General features: G+C 50.6%; 6 protein-coding genes across 6 annotated transcripts; 4 read left to right on the top strand and 2 right to left on the bottom strand.

Moving 5' to 3' along the window:
* Nucleotides 1–420: 420 nt before the first annotated feature.
* On the bottom strand, nucleotides 421–2,711 carry C7974DRAFT_397016 (uncharacterized protein). Its single transcript, XM_046142141.1, has 4 exons — nucleotides 2,341–2,711; nucleotides 1,780–2,287; nucleotides 1,002–1,711; nucleotides 421–940 (listed from the first exon to the last, which is right to left on the bottom strand). The coding sequence occupies exons 1-4, from the start codon at nucleotides 2,610–2,612 to the stop codon at nucleotides 505–507; spliced, it is 1,926 nt and encodes a 641-aa protein (XP_045995092.1). The 5' UTR covers nucleotides 2,613–2,711; the 3' UTR covers nucleotides 421–504.
* A 188-nt stretch (nucleotides 2,712–2,899) lies between these two features.
* Nucleotides 2,900–4,300, top strand: C7974DRAFT_473190 (uncharacterized protein). The gene is made up of 3 exons (XM_046146557.1): nucleotides 2,900–3,504; nucleotides 3,555–3,837; nucleotides 3,896–4,300. The coding sequence occupies exons 1-3, from the start codon at nucleotides 3,027–3,029 to the stop codon at nucleotides 4,257–4,259; spliced, it is 1,125 nt and encodes a 374-aa protein (XP_045995091.1). The 5' UTR covers nucleotides 2,900–3,026; the 3' UTR covers nucleotides 4,260–4,300.
* A 457-nt stretch (nucleotides 4,301–4,757) lies between these two features.
* C7974DRAFT_397013 (uncharacterized protein) lies at nucleotides 4,758–6,363 on the top strand. The gene is made up of 4 exons (XM_046142140.1): nucleotides 4,758–4,812; nucleotides 4,874–5,236; nucleotides 5,293–5,970; nucleotides 6,085–6,363. The coding sequence occupies exons 1-4, from the start codon at nucleotides 4,770–4,772 to the stop codon at nucleotides 6,168–6,170; spliced, it is 1,170 nt and encodes a 389-aa protein (XP_045995090.1). The 5' UTR covers nucleotides 4,758–4,769; the 3' UTR covers nucleotides 6,171–6,363.
* A 669-nt stretch (nucleotides 6,364–7,032) lies between these two features.
* Nucleotides 7,033–8,714, top strand: C7974DRAFT_397010 (uncharacterized protein). Its single transcript, XM_046142139.1, has 3 exons — nucleotides 7,033–7,312; nucleotides 7,385–7,670; nucleotides 7,720–8,714. Exons 1-3 carry the CDS (start codon nucleotides 7,116–7,118, stop codon nucleotides 8,509–8,511), a joined length of 1,275 nt encoding a protein of 424 aa, XP_045995089.1. The 5' UTR covers nucleotides 7,033–7,115; the 3' UTR covers nucleotides 8,512–8,714.
* A 991-nt stretch (nucleotides 8,715–9,705) lies between these two features.
* Nucleotides 9,706–11,408, top strand: C7974DRAFT_209906 (mannosyl-3-phosphoglycerate synthase). Its single transcript, XM_046136944.1, has one exon. The coding sequence runs from the start codon at nucleotides 9,932–9,934 to the stop codon at nucleotides 11,252–11,254; it is 1,323 nt and encodes a 440-aa protein (XP_045995088.1). The 5' UTR covers nucleotides 9,706–9,931; the 3' UTR covers nucleotides 11,255–11,408.
* Nucleotides 11,409–12,615: 1,207 nt separating this feature from the next.
* C7974DRAFT_377387 (uncharacterized protein) lies at nucleotides 12,616–13,545 on the bottom strand (the record flags this gene model as incomplete). The annotated part of the gene is made up of 2 exons (XM_046140353.1): nucleotides 12,616–13,244; nucleotides 13,299–13,545. The coding sequence occupies 2 exons, from the start codon at nucleotides 13,543–13,545 to the stop codon at nucleotides 12,616–12,618; spliced, it is 876 nt and encodes a 291-aa protein (XP_045995087.1).
* Between the last annotated feature and the right edge of the window lie 1,965 nt (nucleotides 13,546–15,510).

Raw genomic sequence — 15,510 nt, 5'->3', positions numbered from 1 at the left:
AAGCAGGGCTAACGCCTCGACAGAAGCGCATGGGGCAACAGCTGGGACTTGGAAAGTTCGGGGAGTCTCGGGCGTGCTCAACAAAGGACCGACTCATGTCTGAACAGAGTTTATAGTACGTCAACCAATGGGCGAGCCTCTAGCCCAACGCCTTCCATGATTCTGGTAAGACCCACTCCTAGCCGTTGACCACAAGTCCCAAAAAGTATGGTCGAAAAGTCAACACCAGTTACAATCGCAGTTGGAGGCATCTAAACTCCCATTGTTGTTCGGAATTACCACATTATTCGTGAAGCCAAGCCCCGCGAAGGATGCTGATGCCAAGTAAACCTAGTCAAGTTGAGATCACCACACCGCGTTTCAGCCGATCGCAGGCAGCGAGAATGACCAGCACCGAGACTATCTTTCCCAGTGAATGTGACCAAAATAACGACTTAGGCTCAGATAATCTCGTAACACGAAATGCCAGTAAGTCGAAGGAAGTTACAGTTACGTAATATGTTTCTAGAGGTAATACTGAATTACTTCAATAGCTTCTGACAGTCCGGGTGCCTCGTCTTTCCAGTATGCCAACCTGTGAATGCTGGCAGACATCATGCGCTGCCAATCCGAGCGTACTGATAACGCTTCACTCTTGACAGCAGCAAGGATAAGAAACGACGCGGAGATGTTGAATCTAATACCGTACCAAGTTCCATGATGTCTGTGCCGAGTAGGGAACTCCTCAATAACGTAGAAACTCCACAAGAGAGCTTTCTGTGCAAGAGGTATCACAGTACTGCCATACGAACTGTTACAAAGTTGGTGGATGGCATAGTACAGGAACGGTTGGTAGATTTGTATTCGAATCTCGAGTTCGCGTCCCCGAGCCAACCAGGGGAGTTCTTCGGAGGGTATCACGTCGTTTTCGTATCGCAGTGGTGCGGGCAAACCGTTGTACCTATGACCACCTTAATCAGATTACTGAAGCACACGAAAGCTGGAGGTTCCGCTACACTTACCACTCTTTTAGTTGCTGCTCAAGTTCGATTGCAGCTCGCGTCATGTATGGGATCTGCTCGTCGGTCCACTCTCGATAGTCCTTGACGTAAAGTGTGTTCAGAACCGAATTCCTGAGTCGACGTAAGGTAATTTCCGTCAGGTAATAGAACCAGCTGGTCTCTTGTTGTTGTAAGTCAAGGGCATCACTGGAAGCTTGCCTAGGTTTTTTTCCAGTACCTAATTGTTCGATCGATATGCTAGAAGTATCCGTCCAAGGGGGAACTGGATGCAGATCTGGATACTGAATGTTGACCAGAGAACTATCGGGAAGGTTCAGCTCCATGCGAAGCTCGCATTCGGACTTGTAGCAGCTCCAATAAAGGCTTGTTTCAAGATGTCTCCGCTCCGGGGATACAGGAGCGCAGCCGTAACGGGCAACTCGTCGAGCTTGAAAGTCTAGATGTAGATGGTATGACGCCGAGGCAGAGCGGAATTGAGACCATGCAGACAACGGCCGCATGGTGTACATTAGATAAACACCTGCCAAGAAATGGCACTGTGTTGCAGAGATACCTGCTTTCAGTAATCCGAACCTCCTGCGAGCACAATTGTAATATGCCTCACCCTGACGAAGGGCGTCTTCATCATAATCGAGTGATGTGCATTGCAAAGGCGAAGAAGGGTCATTGCGAAACGGCCTGGCGACACATCCGAGCGCACAAGCAAGAATCTCTTTGAGATCAGCTGCAGTACTTGACATCCAAGTGAGAGATAGGGAGTAACGGTTAGGGTACTCACTACGAGGCAGGAAGCTGTGTCCCACTTGATGCCCTCCTCACTTACGGTATGGGCGTACATTGCGATTGTGTCCATGTCGACGACAGGGTTTTTAATATGGACATATTGTAAGAATTGTTTGATTAACTTTGGGATACACTCTTCATTGACGCCGCCAACCTTCTGACCAAATCTTGTATGATCATTTTGGGATGAGTCTTGAATGTCTTCAGAGACTTCGGCTTCGAATACCGAGTCGGTAGTGAAGCTGGCGGGGAATTGGCGTTGGAAGACCGGCCATGACAAGATAGTATCAGGTGTCGTCTGGCTTGAAGGGACGCGAAGCTGATCGTAGGACTCTTGTTCTACGGCTAGATCTAGATCGCTAGTAGCAGTCGTCGACGCGTGAACTGAGTCCCCAGGAGTGGGTGCTGTCGGTGAGGTATTCGCAGAGGATGACGGGCCCTGATCCAGTCTAGCAAGGACTTGATTGAGACGGTCTAGAATTAAGATACTTGCAGGATCAAACCTGTATATTTCGTTAACTGCCACAAAATCACATCAAATCCCCATCTTACATACGCAGAATGATCCTGGCTGTCCTCGTATACGCATGAGATTTGAGAAGATAAACAGCCTCCACAGGACGGCCGCGCATTGTTACATTTGACTTTTCGTACGCGACAAAGCTGACATGCAGCAACAGCTCTCTTCCGTGGATAAGCTGCCCCAACTCTTGATTTTTCAGTTCGGCGGCGTTTGCGTGTTACTTCTGAAGATATTTCTTCGCTTGCGGCTGGTGCTGTGGAACAACTATCGACTGCGGCCGCGGAGGCGGATGCAGCATGTGCCATGTGGGCTCTGTTGGGCGATCCAGAGAATTGTGTGGGGTGGGGACGCCTTCGCGGAGATCCGGGCTCTGTCAATTTACATAGAAAAGATACCAAATACTCAGTACAGGAGGTGGGAGGCGGATAGTCCGACGTGCCGACACTAAACACGACCCCGCATTGTGGCTACCAAGCCTATGCGGGACACTCGGGTATCTAGGTGGGTAGTCGCGTGTTCACATGCCGTGCAGAACACAGAGCCTGGGTGCCCGGTTGCTGGTGCCGAAGAACGCTGTTGATGTCATTGTTGGGGCCCTTATTTGCATCGTTTCAAAAGTTTATCTGGCTCTGTCGGCGCGTCTTAATACAACAAGAACAAAGCTGCTTGACTCCAGAATTCACATCAACCATCTCTACTATCGATCTCAAAAATCGGCCATGCAACCTCCAGAGGAAAAAAAGATTGTTAATGTCGGCATCATTGGATGTGGTGAAATTGCTCAGGTGGCTCATATTCCAACCCTTGGGTTCATGCATCGCTGGTTCCGCATCACCTACTTATGCGATGTGTCACCAACTGCGTTGGAACATTGCGCAGCCAGAGTTCCAAATGCACCAAAGACTACTCTCAATCCGAAGCAACTCTGTGCCTCGTCAGATGTTGACGTGGTCCTTGTGTGTAACTCGGATGAGTACCACGCTGCACATGCTGTTCTTGCACTTCAACATGGCAAGCACGTAATGGTGGAGAAGCCACTGGCTTTGACAAAACGCGATATCCAGGCGGTCATCGAAGCCGAGAAACAGAGTGTTGGGAAAGTCATGGTCGGTTACATGAGGCGATATGCTGCACCCTTCGAAGATGCATTGCGAGAAATAGGGGGCATCGATCAAGTTTTGTATGCCCGGGTCAGAGGTCGGTCTCCGAAATGCGTCTGGATCTCTTGTGCTAATGTCTTTGTATAGATATCATTGGACCGAACGCAGCTTTTGTTGGTCAATCTGGAACCTTTCCTGAGAAATTCGATGATATCGCAGCGGAAGCTTCACGAGAGCGTGAGTCAAGAGCGAAGGAGATGGTTGAAACTGCGCTCGGTGTTGAGTGTGGAGGCTTACCCGTGACGCCTGAGTCGACACTCATGTGGCGGATTCTCGGCGGACTTGGTTCTCACGATCTATCAGTCATGAGAGATGTTCTCGGCATGCCTGAAAGAATTGTGGGCTCATCACTGGGATACCCTTTCTGGAAGTAAGTGGTTCACTGAAAGTGAGTAAACAGGGAAAGACTGACACAATTGTTTCCACAGTGTCTTGTTCAAATACCCCAAGTTCACAGTATCGTACGAATCTGGTATCGACAACATCCCCCGCTTCGATGCGCATATTGAGATATACGGTCTGAACAAGACAGTCAAGATACAATACAACACGCCCTATGTCAAGGGCTTGCCAACTACCATGCACGTCTCAGAAAATATCGATGGCGTGTTCAAAGAGACCACCATCCGTCGATCATATGAGGACGCCTACACCTTGGAGCTGAAGGAATTGTGGCAGCTGGTAACAGAGGGCAAGCCAGTCAAAACGACTCCGGAGGATGCTCTGCATGACTTGGAAATATTCTCTATGATCATGATGCATGACAAGAGCCTCCGGACTGGGTCCACATGAGAGACTTTAGCAAATCAATACACCACTTCTTCCTTGTACAGATCCTCATCAAAATTGTGCTTGACGTTACCTCATTCAGCTGCAGTTGTCGAGCACCCGATTTGGTTGTGGGCCGAAGCGTACGCCCAGACCTATGCTTGGGGTTTCGGAAGACGACTTCCACATCCCGAACAAGTGGATGACACCTGCCTGCCAGAACCTCGAATCGTAGATACATGCGAATCTGGCCACGTGAATACGTTTTGCATGTCACGCTTAATGGAGAGCCGCGGGGATACCATGACATGACCCCGCGGAAGCCCAGATCCCACAGCCGAAGAGCACCCGCGCGGAGTTTCGGGGCCTCGTCCCACGACTCAACTCTGGGGTTTGTGTGGGATGAAGTCGGCTCCACGTTCGGCAATGGACATGGCCCACTTGAACGCCTGAGACTGAATCGTTTGCACGGTTAAATCAAGCTTCAGCCCCGGATTTGTGCAATTGCGCAACAAGGACAAAACCTCCTCGAAAATGGCGACGTCAGAGCTACCCACCCTGCGATGGGGTATTGTTGGTGAGATTGCGTTTGGCACAGTACAAGTCAGTCTCAATTGACTGACAGAATTGGGATTTAGGATGCGGTTTAATATCCTCATGGTTCGTAGCTGACCTGTGTCTCGCGGACAGGCCTGGCGCAACAACCAAACACATCGTGCAAGCCGTTGCCTCCTCCTCCAAGAGCAAAGGATCCACGTTTGTTTCGAAACATTGTCCTTCGCAACAACCGACTGTATACGACTCATATCAGGACCTATACAACGACCCAAATGTAGACATCGTGTATATTGGAACACCACATGTAGTCCATTGCGAAAACACGCTTGATGCAATCGCTGTTGGCAAACATGTGCTGTGCGAGAAGCCAGTTGCAGTCAATTCCCGAGATGCCAAGAAAATGATTGACGCAGCACGTGAGAAAGGCGTATTTCTAATGGAAGGTCAGTACTCCGTCGCCGTGTGTCCCAAGTGCCACCTTTCTAACGTGCCAGACCAGCTGTCTGGACACGTTTTTTCCCAATCACCACGAAATTGAACTCCCTGTTATACGAAGAGAAGATTATTGGGGATATTGCCGCCGTATTCGTGGACTTTGGTCTGAACATGCCCATCGGGAAAGCCGACCCCACAACCCGCGTCGCCTCCAAGGCGCTTGGCGCAGGAGCTCTTCTCGACATTGGTATTTACTCGCTGACCTGGGCGTCCATTATTCTCGACAAATCACCTAGTCGCCAGACCAATACATCGCCGGACATGAGTGCGACGATGACCTTCCATAATGAGAAACTCGACATTGCTGAAAGGATAGACGAACAGGTCACTGCAGTTTTGAGATATTCGGATCTCAAAGCTCAGGCCATCTGCTCAGCGTCGCTGTTATACAAGAGCGGAGCGGAGTTCGCACGCATCGAGGGATCCAAGGGCTCCATATCAGTGGGAGGTGTAGCAGCGTCCAAGCCTGGCTACTTGGTGATCAGAGTACAGGACGAGGAGGAGGAACGACTGGATTTCGAAGTTCCCGGGTTCGGTTTCCATTATGAGGCCGATGCAGTCGCGGAGGATATCCGTGCGGGGAGGCAGGAGAACGCAACTTGTTCTTGGAGCGACACAACGACAATCATGTCGAGATTGGATGCTATAAGGAGCACATGTGGACTAACATATCCACAAGATGCCTAGCATACACTGGTCAGCTTACCGCTACTGCCTGCTCAGCCGCTAATTACTGAGTTGATTCTCAAACAAGAGTAGTAACATATTGCTATTCTTAGCTTGAGGAAATCAGTTACCTCCGTACACCGCCAGTCGCGTGACTTTATCCAATGGGTGCGTGGTTATTCGCACATCTTGTTGTCGTCAGCCACACAGAATTGAGGGTGGAACCGATAACAAGAGTGTTGCCCGACGACTTCCAAGTAGAAAGTTGACCTGGTTCAGTCGAAGTTGCAGTCAACATGCAAGTTACTGCTGCGAGTGATATTGGTAGGTTACCAAATAGTCGATCCTTACTAGAATCATGCTTGCTGGCTCCGAGTCCGCAGCCGAAGGCGAAGTACTTGAATAGCCGAGTGACGTGGGCGAACCGAGAATCTGACGAGCTTAAACGTTACGGTTAAGGAGATCAAAGCTAGCCAGACTGCGAGATGTGCACGACAGGTACGAGAATGGGCCTCCAGGGGGCCATCAATTGTGTAAGCAATGAACGTCGATGCCTCGCGGCTCTTGTCTAAGGCTTTGCAAGTTTGATTGGACGATACCCTTCAGGTAAAGCGTTTGCTGATGTGAGAACAGATCCGGCCAGCACGAAGCACAGTCGCGTGCAGTTCGGACTGGCTAAAGCACCGGCCGCTCGGCGATATGGTACTAGGTAAGAGGATTCGACTATCTTGTCTATGTTCTTTTTCAATAGAGCGTATAGGCTTCGATGATTTTCCTGCGATGTGCCGTATCGGTGCGGTTCATTGGGTGTATCGTGATAGAATGGTGGATATGTTGAATCTCTTACCTCCAGGGGCTGATCAACATGCCTAGGTAGCACGCTGGCTGAATCATGTCACGAGGTAGTTTGAATTAACGCGTGCCAAGCGCAGTCTAGAAGCGGTAGACGCGTTGCTAATGGGTTGTGGTGGGTTGTTTGATGGTGTGTGCTAATCCATCTGATTAGATTTTCCGTGATAAGTGGGGCACTCCCGTCCGCACCAATGCCTCAGCTGTCATGACGCCGGCATCGCTCTGACAACACGATCCAGGCGTCGTCTCTGTATATCTTGAGCCTGCCCCTGGCTCCAATGCAGTGCATTATTGCTGCATACTTCCACGATGGTGGTTCTAGTTGATCTGGAAGAGGACGCGCTTCCTGCGTATCTTGCCCCCCATACGTCAACTACCAACATACCGGATGTGAAGCCGTTGCTGCACGACTTGCTGGCCTCAACAAGGAACGAACATGCGAAAACAGCAGATGAGAGGCCGAACCCTAACATCAACGGGTTCTCGGCAGCCCTCAGCTGTTATCCGTGAGCCTGAACCACCTTTAGCAAGGACAAGCTCCGCGTCATAGTGGCATGCTAACCACGTCGACCGAACAGTATAGTCAGGCAGTTGGCCGGCCAGCTCGATCTGAACACACTTCATGATCTGTCCCGCACGTGCCGGCAGTTCCGTGCCAATTTGCTCGAGTACCGCGACCAGCTCATCAAGCACACGTTGCACTGCTGCTTCGAAGATGACGACACCGATTCGCAGTTGCAGGCGCGGTTTCGCGAGCGACCGGGCGACTTTCAGTCGTCGCGGCATCTGACCAGCGGGAAGATTGGCCATTGCGCGCGCGACATGGTGGGCGAGTGTCAGCGCTGCGCAAAGGTCGTGTGTCGGGTATGACGTCTCCTACCGGGAGGTTGAGAACGGCGCTGACGGCAAACAGAATTGCACGATGAAACCGCCGCCCACACCTGCGCTGCGCGCACGCCATCGCAGGATATGTCGAACATGTACCAAAGCTCCTCTGCCGCTGCTCATGGCTGTGACGAAGGAGCAGACGTCATCATCGGGCGGGTCGCCGTCGCCGCCGTCATCGCCGAATTCCCACCCCGTATTCTGGGCTGGCGATGCGCCTCGATCATTCACTGCACCGGCCTTCGAACGAACACCCTGCAATTGCAATAATGTCGTATGGCTGTGCGCACCGTGTGGCAAACACCTTAAGAAAGCCGACACCAACTACGTTCTTGGCTGGAGCTGGCGCACACGTTATAGCCACTATCTAGGTGGTGTCGGCACAGGAGCGGGTGAGGGGGAACAAGGTGTCGAGTGCGGCCGCGGCCCCAGCTGTCTTGGTGCGAAGATCGTCGAGCACGAAACATGTGAGGCAGAGACACTAGAGGCTCTTGCTGCACAAGACCGAAGCCATAATACCCCGGAGTCGCCAGAAAGGTGGCGAGGCACAAGCTATCTCGCCCAAGAGATGGAGGGCATCGGCGGCGTGCTTAAGGTGAAACATAAGAAATACACCAGAGTCGGTGAGTGTGTGAAAATGTACGAAGACGAACGCGATAAGTCCGTGCAATGGCTGCCAAGAGAGAATGACGGCAAGCTGAGGAGCTGGTGCTCGTGGTGTCAAAGAGTGGTACTTGGCGAGAGAGACAAGACGGACCCTGATGGTCTTCACCGGGTGTGGAGTTCAACCAGCTCAACGTCGTCTAACGGATCAAGATGATCATTGATTCGTAGGTACATTCCCAAAGCCACGAAGATTGTGTAATGCGTAGCTATTAGAAATACAATTACGAGCGCAACATCCTTGCCGAGTGCGTCCCGCATCCTGCCCCAACGGTCTTGGCGGTGTACAAACTTGACGAACGCAGACGCGTGGGTTTCCATCACCGTCCCTTTCTGCGCATCCGAGCGCCAGAAAACCGGTTACACGTCTGTGCAGTATTGCGTCTAACTGACCGAGCAACGTCCCTTACGAAAGACTGGGTCTACAATACTGAAACCGGAGGAGTTTTCCCGTCTATGATCCTTGCTCCGCGAGGGGTCCTTTAGCACTCAGGTAATATACCCTGTATTGGTCGCAACGTGCAAGCTTTACGAGTACGGGAGAGACGCGGACATTCCTAATCGCTGGGACTTATACGAACGTTGATACTCCTCGAGGTCGAACTGGTGCCTGCCCGTCTGGCAACGATTTTCGACCGCGAGTACCACGACCTCCCAAGCTCATCCAGTTTCCACATGAAGGTTCCGCGCAAGGGTCGAAATGCGGGAGTGTATGGAGTTCCGCCAAACAGCAGACAAATGGCTCGATTTCTGAATGAGGCGTGGGAAGAGTTAGCTAATGAGGGGCGTTGTAGCCTGTTCGAGCCTTGAAGTGGCCTGATCTATAGGTCAGACGCGTTTCCTCCTACCACAAGGGACGGACCCTGTCATAGAACTCGACCTGCTATCTTGATTGGTATAAAGCCTATTCTTGACCTCGAAAGGTTGCAATCCCGTGGACAATGAGGGTAGTATACCTCAAAGCGCAGTGAACTGTGCCATTAATCGAATCCTTGTAAGGTCTTGGAACAAGCTCCGCAAGTCATCGAACCTTCCTGAGAACAAAGAAATTGGGGCGCCACAGTCAATTCGAACTCGAATACTGGTGCCTGTCTGCCACAAGCCGACTTGAGTAATTGTCCGCATGTTGGCTCATCACCATCACTGGAGGGAATCACTTCAAGTGTGGGATGAAGCAGCACAATAAGCTCGTCATGAGGATCTTCTGTAACGATAACTGGAAGGTTTCGCGGAAGAATACTTCACTGTCACAGAAAAGAGGTCAGTACATGCAACGGCACACCGGTCATCCATACCACTGATGCTTGCGGCTCGGCACGGCGCCGATAAGGGACCTTGCATAGGGTTTCACGGTGGATCCCTTCCTAGGAAGCATCAGACTGTTCAGGTCCATCGGACGTTGTGCCGCAGTGCCACTTCTTTGTTTACACGATGCGTCGATACCACACCAACATTCACAGTACGTGCACAGTGAAAAGCCGAACAATGTGCCTGCGCCCCACCAACTATATACTTATGAGCTCCATCGTACCTATAACCCTTCAAAACAACTCCACAACAACTACAAGTCATCACACATGCGGCTGAACTTCACAGATAACATGTCCCAGGTGGGCAATATCGAGGTCGATGCGGTATCGAAGGTCATAGCACTAGACTCTGGCCTCATTGCAGGACCAAACCAGTACGATACACTCAAGGATGGAACCCTGACTGCCGCCTTCTCTCAGTCATCCCTCGAAGCAGTTGAGAAGCAACTTGCAATTATCGTGCCTTGCATGAACGAGGAACACTCTATTCTCGAGGGCGTACTGCATGGCATCCCACACCATTGCCTGATCATTCTGGTCTCCAACAGCAGCGCTGAGAACTTCAAAGCGGAATGCGCAATGCTCAATGATTTCTGCACTGATACCTACCGTCAAGGCATTGCAGTCCACCAGCAAGACTCAGGTCTAGCTAGTGCCTTTGCCAAAGCTGGTATGCCGCACATCACTACCGCCAAAGCTGACACAGACTTGCAGAATAGCACTGGCATTCGCATTCGCAACGGCAAGGGCGAAGCCATGATGATTGGCACTGCGTTAGCAAAGCTTGCAAAGAAGTCGTTCGTGGGCTTCATCGACGCCGACAACTTCGTACCTGGAGCCGTGCACGAATACTGCAAGGTATTTGCAGCAGGCCTATCTCATGCGTTGCAACACACTTCTTCAGCATCCGTGCCCAAGCAAGAGCTGCTGGCCATGGTACGTCTGAAGTGGAAGTCCAAGCCCAAGATCGTCGACGGTAAGCTCGTTGCCCAGGAATCTGGACGCTGCTCGCGTGTCGTGAATTCCTGGATGAACCACCTGCTTGCCTCTATCACTGGCGATCACGACAACATCGATCTAATCAAGACCGCTAACGCAGGTGAACATGCTATGTCGATCGAGCTTGCACTGCAGCTCCAGTTCGCAAATGGCTACGCGGTCGAGCCGTTCCAATTGGTCGATGCTTGGGAACGCTCTGGTGTTCTGCCACCAACCCCGCCGGGCTCTCCTCCTCCATTCAGCGATGCGGACTGGAAGCGTGACGAGTTCACGCTGTTGGAAAAGAAGGTTAGGATTCTCCAAATCGAGACACTGAACCCCCACATTCACGACTTCGGCAAGGGCGAGGAGCATATTCTCAAGATGCAGGCACAAGGTCTGAGCACGATCTATCACTCAAAGCTCATGCCACAGGGGCTGAAGAACAAACTCGCTGACTTTATGTCGGATGAGCTGATGGCTGTTGTGGGCGAGGCTGGAGTGCCACAGAAGGCATGCGTGTACCCTTCGATGGAGCGAATGGACTTCGAAGTTCTCGGCAAGACGATTACTGAGCGAGCAGAGACTATTCAGTTTGTTGGCGACGCTTGAGTTTGAATGATCAAGAGGGGGTCCAGAAGTGATCTTGGAGGGATCGATCGTGGTGAAGGATAGTCGATTATAATGTCCATGAGGGAAGGGCCTGATAATGTTCATGGAGGAAAGGCCTGATAATATTTATGGAGGAAGGGTCTGATAATGTTCATGGAGGAAGTACCTAATTTCCATCTCATCCGTCCATCTTCTTTTCGAGTAGTCGAATTTATTTGCAAGCATCATCAATTCATTGTTTTTAGAATCGAAATTGACCCCCATTGCATCCCTGCCCTGTGACCAATATTGAACCAAGACGATTTTTTTCCATCCACGCCTCTGGATGACTAAGAGGTTCATAGTAATCCAGAAAGCCTTGATTGTGCAAGGGACGCCAATGCGGACCTTCGGATACCCCTACCTGATCGGGTTTGTTATCTCAAGAACGGAGACCAAGAAACACGGCTTGACCCATGAATTATAGCGCTTATAACTTTTACGATCTTGAGCATCATGCATCAGAAGTGACAACGTAATTGCCTTTGCATAGGACTTTGCGACTAACGCTCAGTTGTGTTCGTATGTGATTGTTGTGTACGCTAACTAGTACCATGACAAGGGGAGGTGAGACAGATACAGGGGTAGTAGAGAAACGAAGGTCGCGAAAGCCAGAAACCAGGGCTGATAGCTGATCACGGGCAAGGCAGAATACGAGAAAACACAAGGACGTGTTCTCAATAGCAATAACAGCAACCTCGATATTATCCTAACCTAGTCAGACAAAACCCTCGATTTTCACGCTGTTCTAGTCAGAACCCTTAGATTGATGACAATACGCGCATGACACGATTTATTGAGTAGTTTCACACTCGCACGGTTTTGGTAATACGATCATCTGTTATTGCTTTGATATCAGCCACTACAATATAGTGATCCGATGATGGCAATGAATGGTTTCGTTGTTAAAAATACATGTAATCGCAAGGGTATCGGATGTTTTCCCACTACGTTAGCTGAGCGTGGAATCATATAGTCAGGTACACTGCTCTGGCATTTCAAACCATCGACTAGCCTCGCCACCTGATGCAAATGCCTAGTGGCGATGCGAACGCTCAAAACGAATTCGTCGTCAGGAATAACACATGTGAATTAGTAGAGAAACGGACAGTCGTTTGAAGAAAAGAGCCCGTAAAATCCCGCGAGACGTAGCCGAGAGCCAGAGTACCGGAACTACCGGTAAGAGGCTTGGACTAATGAAGTTTGAGAGAAATCCAACAGGCTCATTTGTAGCTGTGATCTACGGCCAGGACGTGGTAGGGGGCGGTAAACAGCAATTTTTGCGTTCGAAGTAGATGTCGATAGATCTGCTCTCATTCCCGCTACCGGACAAGCTTGCCTTGAAGCGGCAGCTCTGATGGCTCGACGGCTGCAGGCAACTCATGAGCCACTTGTGACGATGGTGCCTCGTGTCGGTAGACCGCAGCTCCTTGATGATTCATTGCTGTCTCTTGGTATGGTGGCACGGCTCCTTTGCTACTTGCTTCAGGCGTGTAAAGCTCTGGTGGGTTGCTGCTGGGTCCTACGTTCCGTCTCCGCCGTAACCAGAAGAAGGCGCCGATCGCAGCAAGCCCAATGACGCCGACAGGTATCCCAACACCAAGTCCGACTTTCGCGCCGGTAGTTAGACCAGCTGAGTCCGAGCTCTGTTGTGAATTGACAGCTGTTGTGGGCGAACTAGACTGATCAGCTGTCATTGCGGTCGTGGCTTGCGATATGGTGCTGAGAACGGTGCTAGTCGAAGCTGATTGTGTGCTGAGTCGGATGGGATTGGTTGCCGTGGCATACACGATAGGATCTTCCGCCGAGAATTTAAGGTCGTCGATGGTGCAGCATGTTGTGTTGATCGAGGCCTGTGATTTCCAATCCTGGAGACTACCCCCGACATAAGCACAGCACCAGGACTCTGGTTGGAGACAATTCATGATAAGACCCGTGTTCCTTGTGGGTTCTACGAAGGTCAACATCAAGATCTCGGAGGACACAAACTGCCCTGTAAACTTACCGATCGATTCGCAATATTTAGGACATGCTGGGTCTTCCCATGTCTTATCTGTGCATCCTGTTCGCCAATACCAATTCTTTTTGTCGACGTCCTCTTTGTGCATGCACATGCCATTCGTGAGACAGAGGTCGCCAATTATGCAGCATGTCGAATGGCCTCCGGCCTCTACTGCGGTCATATTACACGGGACATGGACTTTGCTGTCCCACGTCGTCTCGTTACCCCTCGTATTGAAACATGCCGCCATTTTATCTCGCCGCGTTGAGATGTCAGATTCGCGTATCGAAGAAATTGTTGGTGAGCGTTGAGGAATCGCAATCGAACAATGTCAAGACGCACAAAACAATTTTAGGGGCACGCGGATGTATCAATGATTTTGCTGGCATTAGGCGTCCTGCACAGCCTGCTCATTACATTTGGCGTCGAACAAGGGTTGCACACGGGGATCGCCTCCAGTTCTCCAATATCGTAAGCCAATGGACAGGTCAGTGGGTCTCCAGGCGCGCTGCATACCCTGCTGCGCATGTTTCCGCTCACCGTAACAAAACCTTGGCCCGCCACCAATACCGGGCTGGTGTTACTGGCTGTTGAACACCGAGACTCCGCCGTGCCGAGATGCCGGGAAGCTGTGCAACTTCGTAACCCGACGGGAGAGTCCGCCCCGCATCACCCAAGAGCTATTGTCTCAATAGCGTTTAGTCAAGCATGTAAGTACAACGTCTGCGCGCGCTGCATAGCATTGCGCCTTATTAGCTTCTCTCGTGCTGCATACTATGAGGTACCTACATATTATATACTCACATAGATGGAACGTGCTTCGACGTGCAGCGTTGCCACTTTTGTGGAATCTTAGGGTGGTTCCCCCACGCCACGGGTCCCTTGTTAAAATCACGAGAAGTTTTATGAGATCAAAAATCGGGAATGGTCGGATTACCATCGTTCTATGTTCGGGACCACCTAGGTTTGAGTAATGCGAGGTCGCTCGCACTTTTCGGGCGGCCTGTGTGGTGGTGCCTGACCGTTTGTTGTACAGTCATCAAACCTCGCATAAACACGGAGCGATGTTGTCTCCGATCTATACACAGATACAAGTCAAATAACAGATGCTAGTTCCATTGATGGCGGTGATGACCGGGAGTGTGACCTATGCCCTACGATATAGGCTAGCAGCAAGCCCAGACTTTCGCAATTCTAAGGTTATCAGCGAATTGACAGTACATCAAATCGAAGACAAGCAGATCTGCGTTCATAAGATGTTGCGAGGCGGAAGACAGCGAGATGAAGGTACAATAGAGCTTACACTAGTTGCGCAACAGAATACGATAGTCTCTCGGAACACCATGTGACCCACACATCTGCAGCACTAGTATGGTCGGAAGCGAACCGCTCGATGGTAAAACTGCAATGTAGTAATATATGTAAGGTACCCGGGATGCGTTCTGACCTATCCACTCTCGAACACATGTCCATGCGGAGATAGAGACGCATGTCAATTTTGTGATCAAAACTTGCTGCGGATCAAATTGTATTCGCGGGTACCTTAGGCTTCTATTGTGCGTGTAGTCGCGGGCAGCAAACTCTGTATAGATCACAGTCTTGGGTCTGCGTACATAGATAGTCTTGTGCTTTCTCCGTGGATTAAGGATATAGTAATCTGGTGACCCGGGTTTCAGCAATACGTACATGGGTAGAACTCTGTGTTCGTGCGGATAGGTATCTTAGTTGAGCATGATATAGATGCTCATTTCCGCGACCGGACTAGAACTTCGTTCTTTGTACAGTCTCCATGCTCTGGCTTTGTGCCTTCCAATGGAAGGAGCATAGTATCAATGGCAATTCTCTAACACCGCTTTGTTATTGTTGTTAGCAATTGTAAATGTTAGCGCTTCGCCCTAAGCGGTAATACCACGCACGATACTCACAAAGTGGGGTATGCACTGGATTGTTGTGGAAAAGCCAAGCGGATGGAAGTAATACCTGATGGCATATGCATTAGTGTCTAAACAATACTCCGCGCAAAGCTATTCGCTTGCTTGTGATCTGAGTGCAACGCTCTCTCTGGTAGGTTTATGGTCTGGTGTTCGGAACCTTCTAATATTGTTGTACACGCTGTGCTCTCTCCCGCAGCAAAGTTTTGAATGGTAGACATGCCTGCCGTCGTGGAGTCGAGTGGCCAAACATGACCCATTTTCTTCTGAACGCGGTGCAAGGA

Source organism: Boeremia exigua (genome assembly GCF_020726555.1).
Source record: "Boeremia exigua strain MPI-SDFR-AT-0100 chromosome Unknown C7974scaffold_8, whole genome shotgun sequence".
Classification (NCBI taxonomy): domain Eukaryota; kingdom Fungi; phylum Ascomycota; class Dothideomycetes; order Pleosporales; family Didymellaceae; genus Boeremia; species Boeremia exigua.
This window is presented reverse-complemented; position numbering and strand designations above follow the sequence as displayed.

What these genes read in the sequence shown, in the direction of transcription:
- C7974DRAFT_473190 (XM_046146557.1), top strand. Translation starts at nt 3,027, where the DNA reads ATGCAACCTCCAGAGGAAAAAAAGATTGTTAATGTCGGCATCATTGGA. An exon ending in TTTGTATGCCCGGGTCAGAG is followed by an intron (nt 3,505 to 3,554) that starts GTCGGTCTCCGA and finishes GTCTTTGTATAG; the next exon opens with ATATCATTGGACCGAACGCA. An exon ending in CTGGGATACCCTTTCTGGAA is followed by an intron (nt 3,838 to 3,895) that starts GTAAGTGGTTCA and finishes TTGTTTCCACAG; the next exon opens with TGTCTTGTTCAAATACCCCA.
- C7974DRAFT_397013 (XM_046142140.1), top strand. Translation starts at nt 4,770, where the DNA reads ATGGCGACGTCAGAGCTACCCACCCTGCGATGGGGTATTGTTG. An exon ending in AGGCGTATTTCTAATGGAAG is followed by an intron (nt 5,237 to 5,292) that starts GTCAGTACTCCG and finishes GTGCCAGACCAG; the next exon opens with CTGTCTGGACACGTTTTTTC. An exon ending in ACTAACATATCCACAAGATG is followed by an intron (nt 5,971 to 6,084) that starts CCTAGCATACAC and finishes GGAAATCAGTTA; the next exon opens with CCTCCGTACACCGCCAGTCG.
- C7974DRAFT_397016 (XM_046142141.1), bottom strand. Translation starts at nt 2,612, where the DNA reads ATGGCACATGCTGCATCCGCCTCCGCGGCCGCAGTCGATAGTTGTTCC. An exon ending in GACAGCCAGGATCATTCTGC is followed by an intron (nt 2,288 to 2,340) that starts GTATGTAAGATG and finishes CGAAATATACAG; the next exon opens with GTTTGATCCTGCAAGTATCT. An exon ending in ACACAGCTTCCTGCCTCGTA is followed by an intron (nt 1,712 to 1,779) that starts GTGAGTACCCTA and finishes GATCTCAAAGAG; the next exon opens with ATTCTTGCTTGTGCGCTCGG.
- C7974DRAFT_397010 (XM_046142139.1), top strand. Translation starts at nt 7,116, where the DNA reads ATGGTGGTTCTAGTTGATCTGGAAGAGGACGCGCTTCCTGCGTATCTT. An exon ending in GCAGCCCTCAGCTGTTATCC is followed by an intron (nt 7,313 to 7,384) that starts GTGAGCCTGAAC and finishes TCGACCGAACAG; the next exon opens with TATAGTCAGGCAGTTGGCCG. An exon ending in GCGCAAAGGTCGTGTGTCGG is followed by an intron (nt 7,671 to 7,719) that starts GTATGACGTCTC and finishes GACGGCAAACAG; the next exon opens with AATTGCACGATGAAACCGCC.
- C7974DRAFT_209906 (XM_046136944.1), top strand. Translation starts at nt 9,932, where the DNA reads ATGCGGCTGAACTTCACAGATAACATGTCCCAGGTGGGCAATATCGAG.